The sequence below is a fragment of the Andrena cerasifolii genome, chromosome 14, assembly GCF_050908995.1.
Source record: "Andrena cerasifolii isolate SP2316 chromosome 14, iyAndCera1_principal, whole genome shotgun sequence".
NCBI lineage: Eukaryota > Metazoa > Arthropoda > Insecta > Hymenoptera > Andrenidae > Andrena > Andrena cerasifolii.
In genome coordinates this window covers 7,260,387-7,282,530 of record NC_135131.1, presented here as the reverse complement: position 1 = coordinate 7,282,530, position 22,144 = coordinate 7,260,387, and the positions used below count along the sequence as shown (strand labels likewise).

Sequence of the window (22,144 nt, the reverse complement as noted above, 5' to 3'; positions counted from 1 at the left end):
TACCTCAACTAAATTTGTCACGTGACTTGCTATGTATTATCGCCAATATGGCGGAACTCTGATTTGGGAATGTAGTCACGATTTTTCGTTTTTCGTTCTTATATGAGCAGATTTTGGTCTGGGAGAGGTTTCATTCGAAAGAAGAAGATTCAATGCGGAGCGCTCTGCTCACCGTTTGAGTCATAAAACTCTTTTAGTGACCTAAAAATGCTTGGATTCTGCGGGTATATTTTGTCGACTTTTGCTTTACTTTGGACAATGATATTATTACATATCAACACAATCTCGTTGAACCATGAGCAGAGCGCTCCGCATTGAACCTTCCTCTTTCGAATGAGACCTCGCCCAGCCCCAAATCTGCTCATATAAGGGCGAAAAAGAAAAATCCCGAACCCATGTTTCGGGCCAGATTGTGTCGGTATACAGCGCGCTGCATTACCCGTGTCTACGTTTCATTACTACAGAAATAATATAGGAGTAATGATGATTGATCGGTGAGCGAATCATATGCAATTTCAGGCTTTCGAAATTTATATAAGACAGAAGAAGATCGATGCGCGCGTTACAATTTCCAAGATGCAAATGTCAGCGTACCAAATTATGCTCGTGTAAGTGACGGCACGCGTGAACGGGCCCGCGCTTAATTATAAACCACATATCACCCCCGTTTCAAGTCACTTTTGGAACACCATCGAAAGAATGCGGCAATCGATGAAGCAGAGAAATTCCTGCGATCTTGAAGGGAACCTAAGCTGGACTTTCCTAAGGCCCAAATATTAACACTATTGAAGGCGCTCTTTTCGCTGTGTTTGTCGTGCTTTCATTTCTGCCGCCACATCTTCGAGAAGGGTAAATAAAGCTAATCGCCCCGCTCCTCTATCCCATAGAATCGTCAAAAATAGATTGCCTCCTTAAGTGTATTTGCATACGCTCGCAAAGTTGATTAAATGGTAAACGAGGTCTGGGATAGGTCTGTCAAACGCAGAGTAAATGCCACTCGCCGTTTGTGCAATGCCTAGCGCAAAAGCAAACTTTCGCGGAGCGGTTCCCATCGCGCGTACGGTTTTCTAATCTTACAGATAACTTATCGATCATCGTTTTATTAATAGATAAAGGTGTTCGTCGCTCGTCGTTGATCAAGAATGCGAGAGGATATAGTCGATTCGGTTGGGAACAGTATTTGGACCGCGGAGATTTCAATAGCATCGGCAGTGCCTCAAGAGTTCGAAGAGCGAGGTCTGTCTGTTTCCGTCAGACCGATTGGATCCCTTGCACTTGCGCCGAATATTCTGCCCGCGGACTTAGAACCAATCGGGCCAAAAAAGATAAAAACAAGCGTTCTATCTTTTCCAAAAGAGGTACTGGCTTCGTTTCGTTACGTTTCCCGGGAATAAGGAGTCCTTAATGGAGCGCTTTTACAAGGACACTCCAAGGATCGCGATGTGAATCTACGAAATTCACGATCCGCTCAATCCCTCTATCATTGCGCGTGCTCTGATTGCAGGTACGGCTCGATTAAGGTGCTCTGAGGGCACGTTTCGCGTGCACAACATTTACGGGGATGGGAATTGCATGTTCCGAGCGATCAGCTACATCCTATGGCAGAACGAGGACGAGCACCGATACCTCCGTACCATGGTGCGCTTCATTCGCGTGTAAAACTAACTCATTACGACTCGTTACAATCATTGGGAGCAACTTTGACGCTAATTTAAGAGACACGCTCGCGAATCGAAGAAAGGCTCGCACATACGGATACTAGTTCGCTTGGACTCCCAGTGTAATTTCGACGTTGACATCGTTTTCTAAAGAAGACGAATACAGGGTGATTCTCTCGGTGCACCTGGTCAACCGCGACGAGGTCAACCCCCCGTGGTGCCTCTCCTAATTTATGGATTTCGACCCTCGAAGGGGTTGGAGTACCTATTAAGAAGTAAGAAACCTTAAGAGGTTCGAAAGCCATAAAATTTGGTCAGGCTTTCGTGGGGGGTTGACCTCGTTACGGGGTACGAGGCGGCACCTCTTTGACGGGCGTCGTTGGAGAATCACCCTGTACTAAATATTACTAAAAGATGCACATTTACTTCGCAAAATTTTGAATTCTACTTTGTTCTTCCACGTACGTGAAATTTTTCCACAATTTTATTTATTTCTTATAAAAATTAAACGATAGCCTTACAGTTGTGGGTGGGTATAATACTAAAGAAAGATGTGGCCAGTATCTCGTGTTATTCTCTATCGGCAGGTGGTGCAGCACATCAAAGAGAACTGGACCGAGTACGGGCCCTTCGTGATAGCCGAATGGAACATATCTGAACGTCAAACTTATTGCGATTATATGAGCATGGTGGGCACGTTCGCCAGCGAGTTGGAATGCACCGTGGCCACCAAGATGTACAGCATGAATCTGTCGATCTACCGAGAGATCAACGACAGGCACGAGCTGAAAAGGGTGTTCCACAACCGCGTGAGCTTGCAGTTCGAGACAGCGAGGCTCCTGTTCACTGGAGTATCCGACAGCGGCCACTACGACATTCTACTACCGGATCCTTAAGCACCGTCAAACCCCGACGCCACTTTATACAATAAATCTCGTATACCTTGCGCATATTCTACAGTCTTTCACCAAATACGCTATTCAATCACGCGCCGTACTCAGGTGCTATTGTCCAGCGAAGTAGCCAAGCATTGTACAAATTTCTTTAATTCTGAAGTGCCTCTAGTGCCAAGCCTGTTATAATTGAGCAGCTTTTATGGCGGTCCTATTTGTGTTATCAGCATTCACAGACTACCAGAGGCTTTCCTGTTTCTATTTATCTTTTCGTCGAGGGTTTATTAGAGAAATGAACGAGACCTAGGCTGGATCGTCACAGCCCTGCGACTGAATCCACTGTGTGAACGACGTTATTCCATTGTACACCAGGCAGCTGGAAAAAGTCAATGAGAAAGATAAATATCAGTGGTCCTTGATCTGTTGTTCACTGTCAGTTTACTGTGTGATTCGTTGGTAGCCTCGGAATTAATTAATGGAATGAATGCTTTTTGCTTCGATAAAGGAAAATGTGTCTCGTGACTTGAAATGGCTTGGGAATGACTAGCCCCATGGTCAGGGGCGGATTTGTATATAAGCTAAGTAGGCTGCAGCCTAGGCCGCCACAGGTATCTTCGGCGAAGGAAACTGAAAAAGATGGCAAAATGTTTTTGCCTGTAACTTTTTATACTTTATAAAATAAAATGTCTATTTTCCCTAACTTTAAAATTCACATTCTCTCTCACATAGCAAGTTATTTTTTAAACTTAATTTTAGAATTGTCTCAACTCTTTTAAATTAAAATATTTTACGATACTTCGCAGAAAGAGCGACATACCAAATCCGACCCTGCGCAAAGTTTTCAAATCACCCTCGTACATAAATATATGGCAAACGTGATTAATAATCACTGATTATGATTCTGTACCTTATTCGATACAGAAGTCTGGAGATCCAACTAATACCCAGATTGCTCTGATCCGTCCTGACAGCTTGCACGATGTCCCTGGCTACCTGCTGCTCCCTTTCCTTCACCGTGCTTTGATCATGGACAAAAAGAAACGAGGCTCGATAAATACAAAGAAGCCCCACCTACGATTCTGGTTCTAGAGAAGAGAAGAATCGGCCGAAGCACTAGCTGTCCTAACGAATTCTCAAAGCTAGTATCCAAAGAGCCCCAGGTTTATGACATTACCTGTGTTCCGCGATCGGCGAGAACGCCAGGAACGTGAGGTAGCTGCTGTGGTTGCTGAGCTCCTGGCACAGGGTCTCCATAAGACCTGCGTAAACCAATTAATATCGATCATTCGCCCACGTCAAGATTCCGATTACCTTGAACGACGCTGTCACCAGATACTGACTGACTATCGCTGCCCTTGAGCCATGATACGCGTCGCGAGTGGACGCAACCGGTGTGACAGCCACGATATGCGCTCGATCGCGTTGCAACATCAGCGGCAAAATCGCCCAGACCATCTGCGAATACGTGAAATAGCTAGCGTTCGTTACGACTGACGGCTGAGCAGCTTCCTTTCGTAGAACGAGCCGGACACTTGCTACGTTTCGTACTACTTCTCTTTTCATGGTGGTTCATGAAAGTTTCAAACGGGCTGTAAGAAACTCTGAAGATGAATCGCTACTTGGACAAAAGCCCGGCTATTGCTTCCAAGAGCTTCGACACCCTCTTTCTCCCCTCAGATGAGAGGAATAAAACGAGTATAAGATATATCGACTGGATTACAATTCCAAGGTGTGCCTTGAACACTGATCCACCTCCACCCTTGGACCACCAGAAAAAAAGCAAGCGTTCCCACTTTCACATTGCTCGTGGTACTTTTATTACTCGTCAAAGGCAAGATTTACCCAGAAATGGCTCATCAAGGTCCTGCTGGCCGTGTCGAAGATATCCTGGTTCTGGGTCCCCACGCAAGTCACCAGAACGTCCACCCTCCCCCTTTCGTCCTTGATCTTCCTCGCCGTCCTTCGTATGTCCTCTTTGTTCGATAGATCGCACTCGTGACCCGATACCGTTGACTTTGTCTGGGCCGAGTCACCCTTCCGGTGCCTTGGCCTGATTTCCTCCACCTCGGGGTAACACGTATCCAACCTGCGGGCTAAGTCTTCGATCGATCTCGAGTCCTCGCCCACGCAGACCACGGAACATCCATTTCTCACGAACTCCTCCGCCAGGACCTCGCCAAGGGGCGACGATGCACCGGCTACCTGAAGAGGAAGACGTGTTCTTGGCAAAGGAGGCGCGAGATAGGGAGCTTCGAATCCTCACCAGGACCACGTCGCCGGTCAAATCCCTCGGCGGTTTCGGCAGCAAGGATTTAATGACCCCGAGGACGGTCAGAAAACAGGATAGGAGGGCACCGATCAAGAATTCCACGGTCAGGAACAACCAGACGGTCGACGGAGGCTTGTCGACCCTCGAATTTACAGACACTACTTCGTCCCGCAAGACGAGCATCGTACGCTGCAACGAGATGGTCCAGATTAACAGGGGAGGAACTGCAGAAAATTCGATTGCTTCAGGAGCAAAGGAAATGCCTATCTACTATCCCCCGTGAAATTTCAGTTAACGAGCCTGCGATCGTGAAAGTATAGTTTCCTCTTAGGAATTCAGTGGAAAATTCAGTGGGCAACAGACACATGCCACATATGCATCAATTTTCATTCCTTCGTAGGGTAAACCAACCAGTAAATGACCGCATACCAGTGAATGACCATTAGGCAAAGAAATGTTTATAAATGCAGCGTAGTTGCACTTTTAATATCCTATATTTTTAGTTACAAGTATTAAGCAAACATTGATAAGTAAAATTCTTATTAAAAGTATGCGGTCATTTACTGGGCTTCTACACGTTTTGCATTTTTCTTTTTAAATTACGATAAGAATAAGTAATTAATTTTATAGAAACATCAAGAAAAATAAATTTAAATGAAACTTCAACAGTTGTTTTGTTGTTATACATAAAATTCAGAAAATTATGTAATTTTCTGTACAAGTAAAACAGTTCATCCGTAGCACAAACCTAATTTTTTGTTGGCACCATAGTACCAAAAAATGCAGAATTTTCTTTTTCGTGGAATATTTTGAGAACGGTGAGAGACATTAAAAAAAGTTTAAACAAAAGCTGAATCATTTTTTTATCTGCAATACTTTGTAAAAATAATTATCTGTGTAATAATATGAGCTACTCTACTTGCCCAGAAAGTTGCATAATTCTCTGAATTTGGGCCCATGCCACTCGGCTTCTTGGGGACACGTGACCCAATAAAGTTAATTTCTCAGCTAAAATTTGACACTAAGTAGTCGTCGTTTACGATCTAATTCACGTGCCGTTCAAAATAATTACAATTTCGTACCGCGCCTCCCGCGAAAAGAATTTTTCCTCCAACTTGCGCTCCTCTGAAATCATAAAACGCTGGCATGTGGCTGTTTTCCACTGGGCCCCTCACTTGCACAGTGTGGCCCGCGACATATCTGCCGCTCCACTGTCTTGATCTCACGCTCGAGCGGCGCGGCGATCTTTTTCCATTAAAGAAGAAAGGGAAAGGGGAAAGGATAGATACACCATGACTGGAGGAACCAGATTTCGTGAAGCAACACGCGGAACTGTTATACAACTATAATACCCGCGACGCAGGCGTGGCACCGGGCGATTCGTTGCACGTGCTGCAACCACTTACACGGCCCAATTCCTTCCGCGTACCGAATGACTTTTTTCTATAAAACCCTTTAACGACAGCAAGTCCTGCTCGCTGGACACCTAGCTCGATAAAAAAAAACCACGTCGAATTTCTTGGGTTTCTTTTTGTAACGCACGCTGCACAGCGGTTTTATGCCAAAGTGGAAAACAAGGTGTCTGTAGGAATGGGAGAAACTAGTATCAATGAACGTAGGCGGTACGATGAAGTATTCGAAGCCAAAAAGGCACACGCAGGGGCGGATTTGTCTGTAGATTGCAACCTAGGGCCGCAAATTTTCGAGAGTGGCAATTTTAAGGAGCGACAAATTTGGGAGCGACAAATTTCGAGGGGCGGCAGATTTGCAGCGAAAGAAATTGGAAAATGTTTAAACACAGGAGCTTGAGACAACTTTAAAACCAATTCACTTCTTTTCACGTAGCGCATTAGCAAACACTCACGCGTGAGTAGCCGTGTTGAATTAATTTTGAAGTTGTATCGACTCTTTTCAGTTCAAATACTTGATGGTATTTGCCTGAAAGGAGGCTTGTTAGCCTAGAGGCGCTAAATCCGAAATTCCGCCCCTGGGCACACGCTGGGAACGAATTTTACCAAGTTATGATTAATGATCATGTCATACAGGACTCCAGTCACCCGGTTTATGTTACATTTACTTTGAACACGGAAGCAGAGCCGGCGTATTGGAAGAAGTAAATGGCCGAATAGAGGAAAGCGCTTAAAGGACCAGCTGCTCGGTGCAATGACCTCGTGGTGGAGTGAACTACCTTGCGCCCTTGATGTCAGCAACTCGCTTCTTAGAGATCTACTTGGCAAGCGCGTGGAGCTATGTGATATAACTGCAAAGGTTCTAGAGAAGCGTGTCGTGAACTTGCCTCCCCTTTCATCACGAAGTACCATCAAGGTGAACGGCTGCGGTTCGATTGCCTTGGCTCGCTGCAGGCATGCATTCGGATTCTAATTACAGAATTATCAGTAATAACTCAAGAGATTAGTAATAGATCTAGCAAACTTTGGAGAGATCTAAGACTCGCGAGAGGTAGCTCCGTTTCGCAACACGTGTGGTCTGCTCAGGCGAATACGACTGGCATTGGAAATATGTAAAGGACACTTCAGTAATCCTCCGAGTACGAAGGACACACGCGCGCGAAGCATCTTCGAGTCTGGCTAACTTAAACAGCCAGAGGGAAAAGTACTTGGGACGAGGCTGTAACGAATACGATCATAACGCCATTAAGAAAGGATCCTCGGAGGATGGTCGCTGATCATTGGTCATCGCTCCGAACGATTTGGAAGGTCGTCTAGAGTTCCTCGCGTGATTTCTTGACCGTGTGGTTGTCGAGAGGTGGGTTTTATGATTGAATAACATCAGTAGGAACCTTAAGCCTACTTCGGTACATCCGTGGTGATTAATCAGCCCCGTCTCTTCAAAAGAATTTCGGCTGACTCGCAGGCTGGAGAAATTTGGAAATATCCCACCTCTCTCGCGGGAGACACGAAGGCGTGTGACTGATGCTGCGCGAAGATATCCTGAGCCTCATTTCTAATTGAAATGGCCAACGCACGCGTCATAAAGTACACGCTAGAAACCGCGATAGGTGTGCAAAACCTTCTACGCAATGCGTCTCTGTTTTTCTTATAGAGAACACTGTAAGCGCCAAAAATCAAATTCTACAGAATGGTATTACCATTGACACTTGCAGTGTTTACTACAAGGACTCTTCAATTGGAGGATGCAATAATTTCGCTGGAAAATCCGGAGTCGAAATTAATGCGAAGTCGGCGCGTAGGAGAGACATCACTACTTCAATTAATATCGAGTCACGTTCGACGGGCACGTGGTGCGTAAATTAAGTAATAATTACATAAGTACTTCGCTCTGTCGTGAAAGCGCAGTTAATTATAAAGTTGCGTGCAGATATCTCTTGGCGCATTTAACGATACAGTTCGCAAACGCCTTTTCTCTCATCATCTTGCCAGAATTCGCACTGACGTAAAGTGTTTTCGAGAGTCTCCTAAGCGATTAGCTCAGACTTCTCCGTTACTTCCCCTCCGAAAATATATTTAACGCATGATTCCCGTACGCAGCAAGGCGACAGCAATACAAGAATAGTAATTCATTCGCGATTATATAGGTACTGTAAGTGAGATGCGCTGTTACGTCTGTTTCGTAACACGTGTTTAGAGCAGTCCGCGAAACTGACCTATCGTCGCGGGAGTTGCAGTTAGAGGTCGACTGAAGACGCTGCATCTAGCTCTAGCTAGACGCAAAACGCACTTGATCTAGACACAAAATTGTCGTCGTGTACATGTACCTTTAAGATTACCAATTCGTGTGCTTAAAAGTCAATGGAATATGGACGGACGGCGCTTTAAACGCGATGGTATACAATTCCATCGAGACCGACAGCTATTTTTCGCAATGAAAAGTTGCCGATTTTCTCATAACGAAACTACCATCGCGTATTCATACATCGCCCACGATCAGTTTCCCCTAAATCAGTTTGCAAATTTGCAACGCAAAAGTGAGTTTTAAGCAGCTTCAAGGTGAACCTCGTTGTCCAGACCAGGAAATTCTACCTTCATTTTTATTGCATAGCTCCAGTTTCCATAAATAATTGCCAAGGCAATCCTCTTGCTAAGCATTGTCCCAGCAGTGCAACTTCTTTCGGATCGAAAACATCTAATATTTTAGAGGAACAAGTTACATTACCGTGTATTAATGATAGAAGCACCGGAATGGATGTTGAGGAGCTGGAAGGTGTTCTGCAGGCCGGATATCCTGGCTACGAAACAGATACCACACCTTGAACCGTAATTCCAAATAGGCACGATGCAATTAGCGCTGCTTGGTCTGCAATCGTAGCCACGATGAAATTAAGAGGCTGGCACGTGAAGCGAGCATTGCGACTGCAAGGAGGGAGGACAGAAATTCTAGGAGTTAGATCACTGGGTAGCACTGGAAATCGAAGCACTGGATGAACATCCGAGCAGCACTGAACCAGAGCTGGAAGACCCTTGGCGTAAGTAACGAATGCAACAAGTCCCCGCTCCACCGGACAGCGCGTTTGAGTGGCTTGAACTTGACTGAACATCGGTTCGTTGGGATATCTTGGGTTGGGATCAGGTGAGACCAGCAAGTCCAGCACCCTCCCCTTTTCGAGTTCCCGCGCTTGATTCACTTTTCTCCTGCACGGTCTTATAAACAACCTCGGCATCTCTCTGCTCTGTGCTCTTCGAAGTCTCAACTTCAGAAGACTTCGGTAGTAACCCACTACCGAATTTCGCGGAGGGGCTACTTTCCTGCTTCCAAAGTTGCACAGCTTTCCTCCTACTTGCAAAATGGCAAGGGCGTCATGTCGAATAGCAGCGAAGCAACAAACAGACGTGACAATGATGCTGCACATTCCTTTTTTACAGAATTCATAGTTGCATAAGGACTTCGTGCTCGGAAGCGCTAGCGCGTAGATCGTCGTAATTGCAGACAGCAACAAATTCAAATGTCACGCTCTTCTGATCAGACACATCCAGCCAAGGGAAGTTCGAGGCCGCGAATTTAGTTTTGCCCGTCCCTCGGCACAGGTGATTGCTGCGGAATGTTTGCGGAATTATTCGCACGTGATGCATTAGCAAAGGGCCAAGGGTTGAAAAGTGGCATGCTAATTACGTTGTTTGAAGTGCAGAACTAGCGAAAGAATCCACGGCGCGAATTCCGTTGCATGCAAATCCTTTCAACCGGTTCGGTTCAATATCCATGGTCAAGGACTCTAGGCAACCGTGCACTCTTCAGAGGAAACGCGACATGGCTTCTCTCTGTCTCTTATAAACAGTTCGCTCGGCTCTTGTCGAGCAAAGACGCAAGGTGCAGTCGAATCGCGACGCGTTATGAATAGATAAAGCGAAAAGCTACAAACGCATCGTAGCAATAATCTCTTCTTCTTCTACTGCTAACTCATTTGGTCTAGCACTAATTAATCGTAATCTGAATGTCTTTATTACATGTCGCGATCGTGGATCGTAGTTTGTATTTGGCAGCAAGGGAGATTAATGGAACGTAATAGTACCTTATGCAACTAATAACGCGTCACTTCGTGGCGTGGCTTTCGCCAGGGACGAGTTTCGCCTTTTGTTTCCGTTCCACGTCAGATAGGAAATCTAGAATCAACCTCATCACGGTCTCGGGAACGATTCTGAAGGACAAACAGGGAGCCTGTATGATTTCTGCGTTTTAATATTGCTTCCAGAGAGAACTGAGGAGTCTGACCTGTTGATCGCGTTCAAGGTAAGAAGACACCGGGGTATCGAGTACTCGGTGTAATTTCTTCTTATCGCTTTGATCACTTCCTGTGCCGCGTATTGCGGGGATAATACTCCAAATATATAAGGGAATCTGTGAGAAAATATTCCATAAAAGCTTCCTCGCAAACGGAAGAATCTTGAGGAGTTATGAGAGTGGGGACCTTGCGACTCACTTTCTACATACCTGTACTTTGGGTCTCTGGCTAATCCAGTGTTCACGTAGAATGGGTAAATAGTCGTGAACCTTATATTGGACGTTCTAAGGTCCAGTCGCAGCTCTTCGTGCAGCGCATCCATTAATCCTTTAAAAGGGAATGTCGAATTAAAATTTCATATTTTATATGCGCTATTTTTAATATTTAAATATTCACCTCTTACTGCAAACTTCGAGGAGCAGTACGTAACTTTCTGGGAGACACCGTAGATCCCACACATGCTGCTCATGCAAACTACGTGCCCCTTACCGTTTTGCAGCATGCTTGGAAGGAAGGCCTCGATCGTCTGCTCGATAGAGTGAAATCGGTATACCAATAATTTTATTTCAACTCCCGATTTACACCCTTACCCAGAAGTGCGAGAGAACATTGACGCTGAACATCTTTTCGACGATGTCTGAATCCTGATTGAGAAAGGGACGATGGTACAATACAGCAGCGTTATTGATCAGGATGGATACCTCCGGTACCCCTACTTTCCTCATCAATCTCATGGCCTCTCGAACCTCCAGCCTCTTTGACACATCCACCATGAAACCGTAAGCCTAGATCACGCAATGTCAGAGGCCACGATCGAGAAGATGCTCCGAGGGTGATGCCTACCTCTCCGCCGTTCTTCGATACGGTGCTTATCGTAGATCGATTTGCTTCCACGTCTACATCCCAACAGACAACTATGCAACCCAGAGAAGCTAATTGAACGGCTAACTCGCGACCAATTCCGTGGCCAGCACCTGTAATCTGACGGGAAGATCCTAATGACGATGAAGTTATTAATATCATATTTCACAATTTACCAGCACCGTTTCCCCTAACAAACTCTTTGCCTGGTAAGGCAGGATCTCTTTAAAAGTCGCCACTACCATGGCGAACGCGATCTTCACGGACAGCAGGAAGAGATTATAGAGCAAATCCAAATGAGTCCATCTAAGGATACTCGCTATGCTTGGCATCGTGACTCCTTTGGTTAATTCCCGAGACTATCCTTTGCAGACCTGCAACTATTTGCGAGCTCAACAACGCCGGGCGATCGTTTTTCTTTTCCCTTCGTTCACGCGCTGTAAACTTCATAGATCTCACGCTCGATCGCGCGATGACGAGGCAAGTTAAATAGTACGAACGAAAATGTAAAGTACGTAAATATCTCTGAGGCACTGGCAAACGAGTATAAGTTACAATTACTAGTTTTGCAGGAAGACGCTTGGAATATTTAAAGCGCTATGTAAGATCAGGTGTTAAATTTGATAACGTGTAAGAAACTTTTATTTTTTAACTTCTATTCACAGAAAAGAATATAAGAAACTGTTAAAGCTTGAGGTAAAATTTCACTTATACTCGTTTGCTTATGTGATCAATATTCAACCCATGCATTCAAATTCGAATTCGAATCACGGTTCCCGCGTTCTCTGCAGCCACGAACTGAGCTGATCATAGATTCGACTATGAGCAGTGTGCGCGTTTCCAACGAGCGATAGTGATGGCAAAGTACTCGCTTTGGTCGTTCCATTGAACTGTATTGATCCGCAGATGTGTTTAATAAAGTCACAATGATTTAAGAAATGAAAAAGCTACTTCATTAGCAGTTTCGTAGATCATATTCGGCGATCAGTCAGGATAGAAATATCGGTGAATGTGTACAGCCATACCGCATTCAGTAACGAGAGGTCCAAGTGTCTCAGAGAGTTTCCCATCTGCGTTGAAATGCTCATTCAGTGGAAGGAGGCATTCAGATCCTTCGTGGCAGAGAATGTTTTTATTCTTTAATAGCCGTGATAATATCGTCGGCTTCTTGACTCGACAACCGCCTTCTTCTTCCACACGATCGACCCTTTAAATGTAATTGCCAGCCATGGATATACGAGGCATAGAAGTGACGAATCAATTGCGCGTAAGTTGAGGATCCATGCTTTTGGCTTGGCATCCTACTGTTTCGCATCCACCTAGTTACATTAAACAGCTTCAAAAATTCTGTAGGATTATCTAGGATCCTGCCTCTTCATGCTGCCGTGATCGCCTCCTATCATTCCTACTCACTTTCGCATCATTTTCACCGTATTGTTGTAAACATTTTCCATCTAGAGCACAACAGTAACACACTTGATGCATTCGACTAATCTCGCGATAATCCTGTGCACGATCGCAGATCCAGATTAAAGATTGAGGGGAAGCAAAGAGTTACGAGTGCTTTTCAATTTTAATGCACCCTGCCCTATGCGCATCAACGACACTCCTAAAGTTGCTCTGTTATGTTCTCCTTTTTCAGAGCGCAATTCGCGCGAAGTTGCTAGAATTAGGAGTACGGTACGATGAAGAATTGCCGGACTATATTTTAGTAATGGTTGTAAATAAGAAGTCCCGCCAGCAAATGCACGACGATCTGCACCTGTTCTTGGAGAGTTGTACGACGCCGTTTGTCGACTGGTTGCACGACCAGGTGCTGAAGAAGCTGCAGAAAGTCACTGTGGCGAAAAAGAAATCGAGGGAGTTCGTGCCTACGGTTGTCGTCAAGCAAGAGGAGGAAAGGAAAAAGAAGAAGCTATCGACGACCTCTTTCTTGGAAGATCAGGCCGTTAATCTAGCCGGAGACAAGCTTCCTAGCAAAAGCGTCAAAGATGACAAGTCATTCCATAAGCAGAGCGTGAAAACCTCCTCATCTAGTCAGAAATTAGATACAAGTCAAAGCAAGAGCGTGGATAAGACTGCGAAGGGTACGAGTCTCGAAAGTAAATTGGACGGGGCGTCGAATCCAGCTGTTCCTCAGCAGTTCGCGTCGAGAAAGACGCAGCCAAACGACAGTCAGAATGGAACTGGAAATAAACAGACGCCTGCTATTGAAACTTCCAATAGTAAATCGGCCGATACTCATACAGACGCGAAAACGGACGATACGGTGTCCAGGTATCTAAAGAGGCCGTTGGACGCGTCGAATAATTCCCGCGACAATTCGGAAAGAAAGCAGAACGAGGCGAAGCGATCGAAGATCGAGGAGGACGCGGAGAGCGCGGTAGAAGACAATACCAAGAAATTGAAGTCCTGCATTAACAAACCGAAAGTCACGTCCGTTGTTTCCGTGAAACATCGTCTCGGAGTGACGTCCCCGAGAAAGAAATTTGAGATTCACAGGGAGAAAGCGGAGAATGAAAGACACAGGCAGAATGAGAAGCGTCCCGAGAAGCATCGGTCGGAGGGCAGTCGCAACAATAATTTCCAGAGAGGGAGAAACTTTGATGCGGACGAGCGTACAAAGAGGAATCGCGAAATCGAGCTAAAGCACAATGACTCGGATAAAGTGAGCGATATCAGGACCCGATTGGGCAGCTCCAAAGTCGAGAAAATACCTAAGGCCACGGAGTTAAGAGAGAAGGCGAATTCTCAGTTGAAATCTAAATCGATAGAGAAAACGACGGGGACGATCAAAGATCGCTTAGGGCTCGCGAGTAACAATAAGTCGCAGAAACAGTTAGGGGGTAAAGAGGTCGTAGAATTCAAGAGTAAACCTTTAGAGCAGGACCGTGATACATTAAATAACAATAAAAACATTAAGAACAGATTGGGACCATTAAAGAATAATTTTAGGCCAGTAAGCATGAAGGTTGGTTTCAATCCGCCGATCAGACGCTCCCAGAGCAGCGAGAGCGACGACTACCTCAATCTGGGAGCCGAGGAGGAACTAGACGATGACGAGCAGTCTGCGGGGAACTCTGGTCCTATTAAATCCCATATAATAGCTATTAATAAACCAATGCCAGCCAAGACTGAAAGAAAACGGCTGAAGTCGTTGGAAAGGACCAGCAAAGAATCTAGCGACGCGGAAGACGTTGAAGATACCAAAATACCCAGCAAAGTAATCGTAACGCCGAGACCATTGAAGCCATTGCAACCTACTCAGAAACGCGCTACCCAGTCGCTTTTGTTAAGGGCTGTGGCAGAAGCCAATCAATCTGTTGTTACTCAAAAGAATCCGGAGCCCTCTTTATTGGTACGTGTAAAATGCAATAGATAAGCCCTCCTTTCGGTGAATAATGTTGCTGTTGCAAAATGATTTGTTACGATTATTTCGAAGCTCCTACCTTTCATCAGCACATCTATTTTCGTAGGACAAGAAACAAACGTTAAAACGCCTTAAACCTGCTGCTGTACGAGACGTGAGCCAAAATTTATCGGTACACCTGAACTGCAACAAGAGATTGGTGATGGAGAAGATACAGGTTGAATTGAATACGGATGTCTCGGAGACGAAATCGAAGCCTTGTAAGTATGTTCTTCACATTTCTATAAATAAACTTATAAAACGCCTAAAATAGTTTCTCTAATACATTTAGTATTGTACGGTCTGTAGATGTGCCTCAACCGGTTACCGAGGAACACATGGGGGTGGTAATGTCCTTGTTTCAAAGGAGCGACGACAACCAGAAGTTTCTGGTCACGCTGAACGGCTATAATAATAATTTAATCAAAGACAAAACTATCTCCGACGACGACGAGCGTTTGGAAATGGAGGTAGTTAGTAGATTATAATTCGTTAACGGTACTCGTTATATGTATGTCCCACGAGCTTCGAGTTGTCAGTTCAGTAAGTTCGCCACCTAATGCCATTTCTGTGACACGTGCTCGTAGGTAAACGAAGACGATGAACTTGCACTTTTAACAACTCAAAATGATGTGTATGCTCAGAATGAGTCAGAAACGTCTGTTTTTCAAGTAACCGAGGTGGAGAGCGAGGGCGACACGAGTGGAAAGGAAAGAGCAGAGGAGAATAACGAGAATTGTAATACAGAGAATGTTGAGAAGACTGAGGAATTACCGAGCAAAAGAAGAAAATTAAGCCCTATTGTGTACAACAGATCTCATTCACCGAGTCCCGCAGATTCCAAGTCCAGCCCCGTAGTAACGAATCTAGTAGTGACCAAACGTAAGCAATGCAACTTTCATCCCTTAGCTGCTAATCGTAAGAGTCCCATACCGTTCATTCGTTTCGTTGTTGCAGGTGTGGACAAAAAGCCATCGGCAGAGAACGCGGTAACGGTTATAGACAAGTCGAAGGAGAAGTGCAGATACTGGCCAAATTGCACGTTAGGAAACAAGTGCTCGTACCTTCATCCCATCGTCATGTGCAGGTTGGTTATTTCGATTCGATGGCTTCGGATGATCTGTCCTAGTATACGATCGCATTTAAATTGTCACGATGCTCTTTGTTCTGTGATTGTAGCGCATTCCCGGCGTGTAAATTCGGGGATAAATGCGCTTACAAGCATCCTAAATGCAAATTCGGCTTGTCCTGCACAAAATTGGGATGCGTGTTCTCTCACCGCGCCCAGCAATGCAAGTATCATCCCTTCTGCACCAAACCAGCTTGCCCGTACTCGCATCCGGCACCGGTAGCCACGGAAACGACCAGCCAAAGAGCGAAATTCACGTGGCGCAGGCGAGACTGAGCCACAGACTTGTACAGGTGTACAAACCCCTTTTCCTTCTAGCGAGATAACGAGCCGCGCGTCGGGCAAGGATACCGTCGCGAAACCTGAACGCTCATTTCCAGGCGAAATGAGATTTACAGCCAGCAATAAACTCTGCGAACGAAGTAACCTATATTTCTAGATTAATACTGCCAATCGTGTTGCGTTAGATGCACAATTGAAAGAGTTCGTTGCTGATAACCACGCGGAGATATAACAGCAGGACTTTATACGGAGGAAATCCAGTATGACTAATTTGTAGGCGCGTCGGTTATTGCACGGGTGCGATTAGTGCCGGTGTACACCGAGCGAGCGTAGAGAGTAACAGTAGCGATTTTCCGATAGATCTCGAAGAGGCATGCTTCGCGCACGATTTGTTTGTCACAACATTGTGATAGTATTCTTGCCGGCACGTGGAGTGTCATTCTACCTTGTACAGACCAACGAGTGCACACTCGATCGTGAATCTTGCCGTAAATCTCGACATTCGACTCCCTTAATCTGTATTATATATCAGTAACGCATGGACTGGCCATGTAATATTGAGACGAGCGGCTTGCATTTGTTGATTAACCGCGTCAAATTCAACCGCAGCGTAGCTTTACTCGGTGATTCCACCGGCTACCAGCGCTGTGCTATCTTTTGCTATTTCCGAATCCAGTTGAATGGGTTGCGAATTGTATCAATTTCGTTCGATACGAGCGCATTAATGAAATGATATTCGATATCGATGTAACATGATGCTCGTTGGAACAAAAAAAAAAGAAAATAATAATAATGCGTTCTCCGGTTATTCTTCTCGCCTTTTCTTTGTTGGTAAAAAGGCAAGTATTCTCTTTGCGTGATAGAACAAACACCTGTTTCGTGTATCCGAAATTGTAACGAGTTCTATTTATTGATGGCTGTGCAGTAATCGTAATCATTCTTTTTATTTTAACGGGACTAGAGGACAACCCAGGCCCCGTAACGTTCACGTAATTTATCATTTGTATTATTGTATTATCGTAGAGAAATGAGAGAATTAGGCTTCGAGCACTCGATTATCGTTCGACACACCATTGATATTGAACAGCGATTAACGCGCGAAATCAGATAGCTATTACAACGTCATGGATCTTGTATAAACGACTATAAATACACGGTTATGTCTGTAAATTTCCAGAGATTTATTCACTTTCGTTGCTCAAGGGTAGCCTCTGCCAACAAGCACTCGAGCGTGCAATTCTCCTCGGGCACACGGAAGTGCTTCCCGTCTAAATCTCTTGATTTTACGCTTTCTTTTCACCCGAGAGCCACTGTGGAATAATCGAGAAAAGACCACGACTTATCGCGCAACCGCAACATTTTCATATTCATGATTTGTAAAGTGGAAGTCGGTTGGCTTCAATTATACGTTCGTACCCCCATCGCATGTACTCGATTCGCCACGATAAACGTTGTATTTATAACACGTACCACGGTACCCGTAATTCATCGCGGCTGCTTTACACCACCTTCTTTTACCTGAGCGGCAACAATAACTGACCCCTGTATTATGGCAGGCCTTCCAGCTGCCCAATAGCAGTCTCCGCAGCATCGTGACGAGGGAAACGTGAAAAACAACCGACCCGAAAGTCGTACGCTTTGATAAACAATGCTCCGAAGGCTCTAACAATTTAAATCGGTTCCCGAGAATGGACCATGAAATTATATTAATAATAAGATTCGCAACAAGAGGATCGAATCATTTCGTTTTTACTCGACCGATTGTAATTCGTAGCGAAATTAGCAGAGGAAGAGATTAAGTTCTTGATGTTTATAAAGATACCTTTTGCTGGATTGTTTTATAATTCGACGTTTGGAAACATTTTCACGGAATTATCGCATGCAATTCTAGCGAAATAATTTGATGCATCTGTCTCGTCGCGGGTAATGACAAAATTGGCGAGAATGATCGGAGATGATGTAACGGGGATTTCAGTACGCGTGTCAATAGATTTTGTTATTCTGCAGTTTACAGTATTATTTTCACGCGGTGACGTCACCGGATTATGGACTTCGACGCTGGAGAACAGTCTGTACAAATAAGCTGATTCACTGAAAGGTTCCCAGACCTTTCAGGATAAAGGATGCGCGTGGCCGAGGGACGAGGAGTATTACAGGGGAAATGAACGAACCGATACATTGCAGAAATTGTACAAACATTTTTCTCGGTCGTCCTTTCAGCTGTCTAGTCTCTAAGCGTTTTCATTTCACGAGATTGTATTTGCCTGATGATTAACTGAAATTCAACTCCGCTCGATCACCGACTTTTTAGTAATTTTTTAAATACCGGTGTCTGTATAAATGTAAACAGTGAACATTAAAGACAGTGCTTCAAATACTACGAGAATAGTACTGATTTAAACAATCCCTTCCTCAACAGTTTCCTACGATCTTAAACAAAAATCATTATTTTTTATAAGATTTTTTTTTCTCTTCTTAAATGAGCGGATCAGTAATAGCGAAGGGAAGAAGAATTCGAGAGAGTTGATCCAGCAACCGCGGCTGATCCCTTCAGAGCGATATAATTGATGAGAAACGCGACGATAAGGCGTGCTCCGTAAGAAATTTTCAGAAAATACCCTGCCGTCGCTGTGGCCGTATCCTCTAGGCTTATCTTATCTGACGAATTGACACGATGCCTCTCGTCACAGCTCTCCGTTGTTCCGTTCAGTTTTCTTCTGGAACTCGCGCGGCTACCTCGACGGCTCACGTGGAATCGCGCTAGCAATTTCCACGGAGCAGTGCCTGCCGAGGAAAGTGTACGGTACTTGCCCGGGATCTCTTTATCGAAGGAAACAAGCTTCCGAGCGATCGCCGCTGCGGCCGTGCTCTCGTTTGCGAGAGATAACTTCTCGCCAGAAGTACGTGACTGCTTTCTCACTTCGCGGAGATTTCGTTGATCTTCGGTGCTTCTCGTCCGTTTCTGGCAAAGGGTGAGCTTAATCCTCTGCGCTCTACAGCCTCCCCTCGAGCTGTGCAATTACGTCCGCGTGCTGATTTTACTTTGAAAGAATCCTGTACCAATCTGGAGACGACTTGTTGCGAATGGGAGGATCCCACTGTTCCGATTAGTCGAACTTGAAATGGGAAGGGTGTATTCGTCGCGGGATGCGAAATAAGACAAAAGATTTTCCAGGAAGGTACTTGCGGGGAGGATTGTAACTGGCGTATACCTCCGTAGGAAAGGTCCTTGGAGCGAGGGAGAGGGGACGGCTGTGACCACCCTCTCTTCGCGGGGTGGTTGTCGCAGGCAATATAACGCAGGCACGGGGATTATCCTGGTCATTAAGGTCTTGAACCTGGAAGCGTGGTCTTCGAGACATAAATGAGCAGTACCGTTCTACTTATGGGCATTCACGGAACTGATGGAAAGAAGAAGCTGGACTGCGCCATGGGTGTAAAGGCAGAAGTCACGAACAAGGTTTGTGACCTATTTCTTCGCGGTACTTTTCCCTCGATTTCGTTTTTATTCGCACTTGAGAGACCAAAAGGGAAGTGTCTTTGTTGAAGCTATATGAACATTGTGTGCGCGAAGAAAAGAAATAGGGGAGACCGGGGCTAGTTGATACATTATTCAGTTTTCAATTTTTTTCATTTTTGTTTGCATTAATTACTTAATAACAAATATGCCAAAATATACTTTGGTCCTTCCTCTTTAATGTATAGTAAACGAAAACTTGAGAAAATATATACAAAATGAATGGAAAAATGTTGTTTGGACGAAGGCAAAATGTATCAATTTACCCCACTGCGGGGCAAGTTGATACTGCTCTGGGGTGTGTTGATACATCTGTAAAATATCCGTTTGATGAATAACTAATAAATTTGAAAAATAAAATTTTAAGCTAGATACTTTTCCAAAATGAACAAAGACGTATTCTAAAAGCCAAACAGATTTTTGAACAAACATAGGAAAACTTTTTTACTTATATTTTTGTATGCCTTGAATATCCCACTTTAACATGAGGTGTCTTCTTCTTTTTCTTAATATATCTTAATAAACTCATTTTGTCAATATTGTATATTTTTAACGATATTGAGTCTTTTTCTATTGTGACACGCGCTTTTTCCAAAACATCTTGCGATATTTCGCCACGATTCGCTTTTCTGATATAATTTCGAACAATTTTGTAGAAACAAAAGGAAAAAATCCAATTAAAAGTAGTCGGGGGAAATTGATACACTGTATCAACACACCCCAGAGATAACGTAGCAACTTACCCCAGAGGAAATCATGTACAAACATCTCCATAAAAAAAATGTACAGCACATAAACAAAATAACAAAACATAATTACCTTACCTTCAAAAGCGTCAATGTTTTCAAATTAATTCGGGTTATAAAATTCTCTGTACCGTTTGAAGACGCATTAGAAAGTGAACACAACTATTTACTTTTTCTCTATATAAACGAAAGCGGATAAAAAAGATTGTTAGCGTCAAGTTAACGTAGCAAAGAATTGAACAACAATCTTCACGTATCTCGCTGAAATGGAGCTACATACATACGGTGCCGAGATAATTTGCCTGTATCAACCTACCCCTGTATCAACTAGCCCCGGTCTCATCTTTAATGAAACGCTGTGATTCTATTTTGCGACTGCGTGAACTTTCAGAAGAATCTCAAGGGAGCAGCAGACATCCCTGAATATCGGGAAGAGATCGATCTGGACGAGTATCGAGATTTCCCGGAGGAGAAAATTTGGAGCCCGGAGGAGGAGGTGAACGAATGGCTTCCCTTTTACGTCTTCATGGCTCGTTCAGTTCTCACGTTCGTTCAAGAGAGGCAAGGTATTCCCAACAGGGAGGCGATGGAGAATTCCTGCACAGGCTACGCGGAGCAGTACATCAGCGACGTTCTTCACGACTCGGAATATTCGCCGGAGGTCGCTCTGAAGACCCTCTTCACGAAGGAGCTGCCGAGGAAGCTAGTCACGAGATGGACGGGAGCGGATATCGTAAGTACTGCGCGATTAGGTATTACGTAAAAATGTCCATCAATTGGCAAGCGATGTTGACCGCATCTTCCACTTGATCTCATTGTTGTCTCTTTGTTCTTGATCGCCTCGTTATCCACGCGATTGCTATATTCCGCAGGAACTCTTCATTCAAGGGATAGCCAGGCATGGAAAGAACTTCGCGAACATACAGAAGGATACGCTGCCACTGAAGGAAACGGTGAGTTTCTTCCTAGTCCCTACATTTCGTAACTCTTCTGGGCATCCAAGAGAAATTCTGAATGATCTTGCAGAAGGACATCGTGGACTTCTACTACGCGTGGAAATGGACCGAGTCGGCGAAGAAGCTAAGGAATAGTCGCCGTCGTCGTCAGCGTCGCGTGAAAAGGCAGCGACGCTTTCCATCGATCGCCTGCGTCTTCAGCGAACTATCATCCCCCAAGATCGTAACTCGCAGCGTGGCTGCCGCCTCCAGGCTCTCCTCCTCCAACGAAAATGAACGGCAGCCCCGCGGTATCGCTACCCCCGTCAAAATCGCCGGCTGCAGCAGGAAGAGAAAACGGAGCGACTCGCACATCGTTCGATGACACGAGCCGCCCCCGTAGAGAATAGACTGAAGGGACACCGTTGAGCAGCAAGAGTCTTCCAACTCTTGGGACTGCTAGTTAAGAATTTGCTACAGTTACATTCTCACGCCTGTAGCAAACAGCTTGTAAATTTTATATTATTTATACTCTACGATCTCGTCGGCGGACTTGCGTGTTATTCACTCCTCGATCCAGTTCGTTAATTTGCGGTTCGCTTAAAGTTAGGGATAATGGTGAATGGACGAGGTTGTGTGATACTCTGGAAGGTCCCCGGGGGATGTGCGGATCCATCTCGGCAGAGGGGTAGTCAGAGTTTTTAAATTTTTAAATTTATTCCATACGGTCGGTCGTTAAATAAAAATTCT

The 22,144-nt window shown here is 44.8% G+C and overlaps 5 protein-coding genes across 7 annotated transcripts; 3 read left to right on the top strand and 2 right to left on the bottom strand.

Annotated features, from left to right (window-relative positions):
- Positions 1–1,510: 1,510 nt before the first annotated feature.
- Positions 1,511–2,554, top strand: LOC143376170 (uncharacterized). Its single transcript, XM_076826117.1, has 2 exons — positions 1,511–1,638; positions 2,246–2,554. Exons 1-2 carry the CDS (start codon positions 1,573–1,575, stop codon positions 2,552–2,554), a joined length of 375 nt encoding a protein of 124 aa, XP_076682232.1. The 5' UTR covers positions 1,511–1,572.
- LOC143376169 (estradiol 17-beta-dehydrogenase 11) lies at positions 2,130–9,252 on the bottom strand. 3 transcript variants are annotated; one of them, XM_076826116.1, is made up of 7 exons: positions 9,048–9,252; positions 4,815–5,009; positions 4,394–4,753; positions 3,892–4,006; positions 3,726–3,810; positions 3,459–3,569; positions 2,130–2,927 (listed from the first exon to the last, which is right to left on the bottom strand). In XM_076826116.1, exons 2-7 carry the CDS (start codon positions 5,001–5,003, stop codon positions 2,855–2,857), a joined length of 933 nt encoding a protein of 310 aa, XP_076682231.1. In that variant the 5' UTR covers positions 5,004–5,009; positions 9,048–9,252; the 3' UTR covers positions 2,130–2,854. The 3 variants fall into 3 exon arrangements, with proteins under 3 accessions (XP_076682231.1, XP_076682230.1, XP_076682229.1); XM_076826115.1 differs by having other exon boundaries at positions 8,955–9,250; XM_076826114.1 differs by lacking the exon at positions 9,048–9,252 and adding an exon at positions 5,903–6,265.
- Positions 9,253–10,248: 996 nt separating this feature from the next.
- Positions 10,249–11,933, bottom strand: Firl (firelighter). Its single transcript, XM_076826118.1, has 7 exons — positions 11,553–11,933; positions 11,359–11,496; positions 11,106–11,300; positions 10,912–11,041; positions 10,725–10,842; positions 10,506–10,631; positions 10,249–10,431 (listed from the first exon to the last, which is right to left on the bottom strand). Exons 1-7 carry the CDS (start codon positions 11,706–11,708, stop codon positions 10,326–10,328), a joined length of 969 nt encoding a protein of 322 aa, XP_076682233.1. The 5' UTR covers positions 11,709–11,933; the 3' UTR covers positions 10,249–10,325.
- Positions 11,934–12,435: 502 nt separating this feature from the next.
- Positions 12,436–18,576, top strand: Nab2 (Nuclear polyadenosine RNA-binding 2). The gene is made up of 7 exons (XM_076826166.1): positions 12,436–12,643; positions 13,019–14,734; positions 14,853–15,006; positions 15,095–15,255; positions 15,373–15,667; positions 15,743–15,872; positions 15,965–18,576. The coding sequence occupies exons 1-7, from the start codon at positions 12,605–12,607 to the stop codon at positions 16,188–16,190; spliced, it is 2,721 nt and encodes a 906-aa protein (XP_076682281.1). The 5' UTR covers positions 12,436–12,604; the 3' UTR covers positions 16,191–18,576.
- Positions 18,577–18,788: 212 nt separating this feature from the next.
- LOC143376203 (arginine-glutamic acid dipeptide repeats protein) lies at positions 18,789–21,953 on the top strand. The gene is made up of 5 exons (XM_076826187.1): positions 18,789–19,168; positions 19,417–19,656; positions 20,851–21,192; positions 21,332–21,412; positions 21,486–21,953. Exons 2-5 carry the CDS (start codon positions 19,561–19,563, stop codon positions 21,777–21,779), a joined length of 813 nt encoding a protein of 270 aa, XP_076682302.1. The 5' UTR covers positions 18,789–19,168; positions 19,417–19,560; the 3' UTR covers positions 21,780–21,953.
- Positions 21,954–22,144: the final 191 nt, after the last annotated feature.

Bases quoted from the DNA above. Each gene is read 5' to 3' on its own strand.
- LOC143376170 (XM_076826117.1), top strand. From the start codon at position 1,573: ATGTTCCGAGCGATCAGCTACATCCTATGGCAGAACGAGGACGAGCAC. The intron at 1,639-2,245 runs GTGCGCTTCATT...CTCTATCGGCAG, and splicing joins ACCGATACCTCCGTACCATG to GTGGTGCAGCACATCAAAGA.
- LOC143376169 (XM_076826114.1), bottom strand. From the start codon at position 5,968: ATGCCAGCGTTTTATGATTTCAGAGGAGCGCAAGTTGGAGGAAAAATT. The intron at 5,010-5,902 runs GTACGAAATTGT...ATCTCGTTGCAG, and splicing joins TTCTTTTCGCGGGAGGCGCG to CGTACGATGCTCGTCTTGCG. The intron at 3,811-3,891 runs GTCAGTATCTGG...TGGTTTACGCAG, and splicing joins CTCAAGGGCAGCGATAGTCA to GTCTTATGGAGACCCTGTGC.
- Firl (XM_076826118.1), bottom strand. From the start codon at position 11,708: ATGCCAAGCATAGCGAGTATCCTTAGATGGACTCATTTGGATTTGCTC. The intron at 11,301-11,358 runs GTAGGCATCACC...TGCGTGATCTAG, and splicing joins TATCGAAGAACGGCGGAGAG to GCTTACGGTTTCATGGTGGA. The intron at 10,632-10,724 runs GTATGTAGAAAG...ATTTTCTCACAG, and splicing joins GCCAGAGACCCAAAGTACAG to ATTCCCTTATATATTTGGAG.
- Nab2 (XM_076826166.1), top strand. From the start codon at position 12,605: ATGGATATACGAGGCATAGAAGTGACGAATCAATTGCGC. The intron at 12,644-13,018 runs GTAAGTTGAGGA...CTCCTTTTTCAG, and splicing joins AAGTGACGAATCAATTGCGC to AGCGCAATTCGCGCGAAGTT. The intron at 15,256-15,372 runs GTAGTTAGTAGA...ACGTGCTCGTAG, and splicing joins ACGAGCGTTTGGAAATGGAG to GTAAACGAAGACGATGAACT.
- LOC143376203 (XM_076826187.1), top strand. From the start codon at position 19,561: ATGAGCAGTACCGTTCTACTTATGGGCATTCACGGAACTGATGGAAAG. The intron at 19,657-20,850 runs GTTTGTGACCTA...GTGAACTTTCAG, and splicing joins AGGCAGAAGTCACGAACAAG to AAGAATCTCAAGGGAGCAGC. The intron at 21,193-21,331 runs GTAAGTACTGCG...TATATTCCGCAG, and splicing joins GATGGACGGGAGCGGATATC to GAACTCTTCATTCAAGGGAT.